This window comes from Culex quinquefasciatus, chromosome 2 (genome assembly GCF_015732765.1).
Source record: "Culex quinquefasciatus strain JHB chromosome 2, VPISU_Cqui_1.0_pri_paternal, whole genome shotgun sequence".
Taxonomy (NCBI): Eukaryota; Metazoa; Arthropoda; class Insecta; order Diptera; family Culicidae; genus Culex; species Culex quinquefasciatus.
This window is the reverse complement of record NC_051862.1, coordinates 219171528-219172507: the sequence shown is the minus strand read 5'-3', so window position 1 is coordinate 219172507 and position 980 is coordinate 219171528. Positions and strand designations below refer to the sequence as shown.

The 980-nt window shown below is 51.1% G+C and overlaps 1 protein-coding gene across 1 annotated transcript; it reads right to left on the bottom strand.

The window, feature by feature from the left end:
* Nucleotides 1–634, bottom strand: LOC119767083 (mantle protein-like). The gene is made up of 2 exons (XM_038254619.1): nt 608–634; nt 1–550 (listed from the first exon to the last, which is right to left on the bottom strand). Exons 1-2 carry the CDS (start codon nt 611–613, stop codon nt 29–31), a joined length of 528 nt encoding a protein of 175 aa, XP_038110547.1. The 5' UTR covers nt 614–634; the 3' UTR covers nt 1–28.
* Nucleotides 635–980: the final 346 nt, after the last annotated feature.

The following is a 980-nucleotide window of genomic DNA, read 5'->3' as shown; positions in this document are numbered from 1 at the left end:
TACTCTAATCAGATCAGTCAGTCTCGCCTTAGAACAGTCCCCAGTGCTTCTTCTGGTGGACCTCCTTGATGTGGACGGTCACCGGAACGTGCTTCTCGATGTAAACCGGCTTCTTCACGTACACCGGGACGGGCTTCTCGACATGAACTGCGTACGGCTTGGGCACTTCGACGTACTCCTTCTGGACAACGGGGACCTTCACCTCAACTGGGTACGGAACTGGGCGATCAACGTGAACCGGCACCTTCTTCTCGACGTAGACCGGGACCTTCTTCTCCACCACCACGGGGACCTTCTTGACGACCTCAACCGGGTAGGGGACGTTCACCGGATATGGCACGTGCTTCTCGACCTCCACCGGGTACGGCACGTGGACGTTCTTGGTGATGATCTCCTTGTGGTGCACGTCGACCACTTCTCCGTGGTGATGATCGTTGAAACCGAAGTCGTGATGATCGTCCAACTCCCACAGGCCACGTTTGTCCTTCTTGGAGGAGTCGACTGCCGCGCTGGAAGCGATGGCCAGGGCCATGGACAACACTACGAATGCCTGTTGAGATTCGGGGAACGTTAAAGGACGAAGATTCGATATGGTCTTCAGACTTACCTTCATGTCTCTGTAAGCTCGAGTGATTTTTTGAACTGAACTAAGCCGGTGAGATGATCGCAAGCGACTGATGACTTAGGAGGTGTTTTCGACGGTTTTTATATTGTTCAAATTACCCAACAATCGCAACTGTGCTTTGGTCACTTTTTCGTGAACGGTCATTTAGCTCAATGATCAACGGATTTCTTCCTCCGGCGAAGTTCATCCAAGAGAAACGATGTCGTCGGCGATTAGGATTAACCAATCAAATTGGTGCATCCCATGAAGTGGCAAAACGAATCGAAATGTCACATGGTCGATGGTGGAGTTCTCCCCTGGGGTTGATTGGAAATTATGCAAATAAAGACACATTTGCTGCAGTAGCTTTGGACAG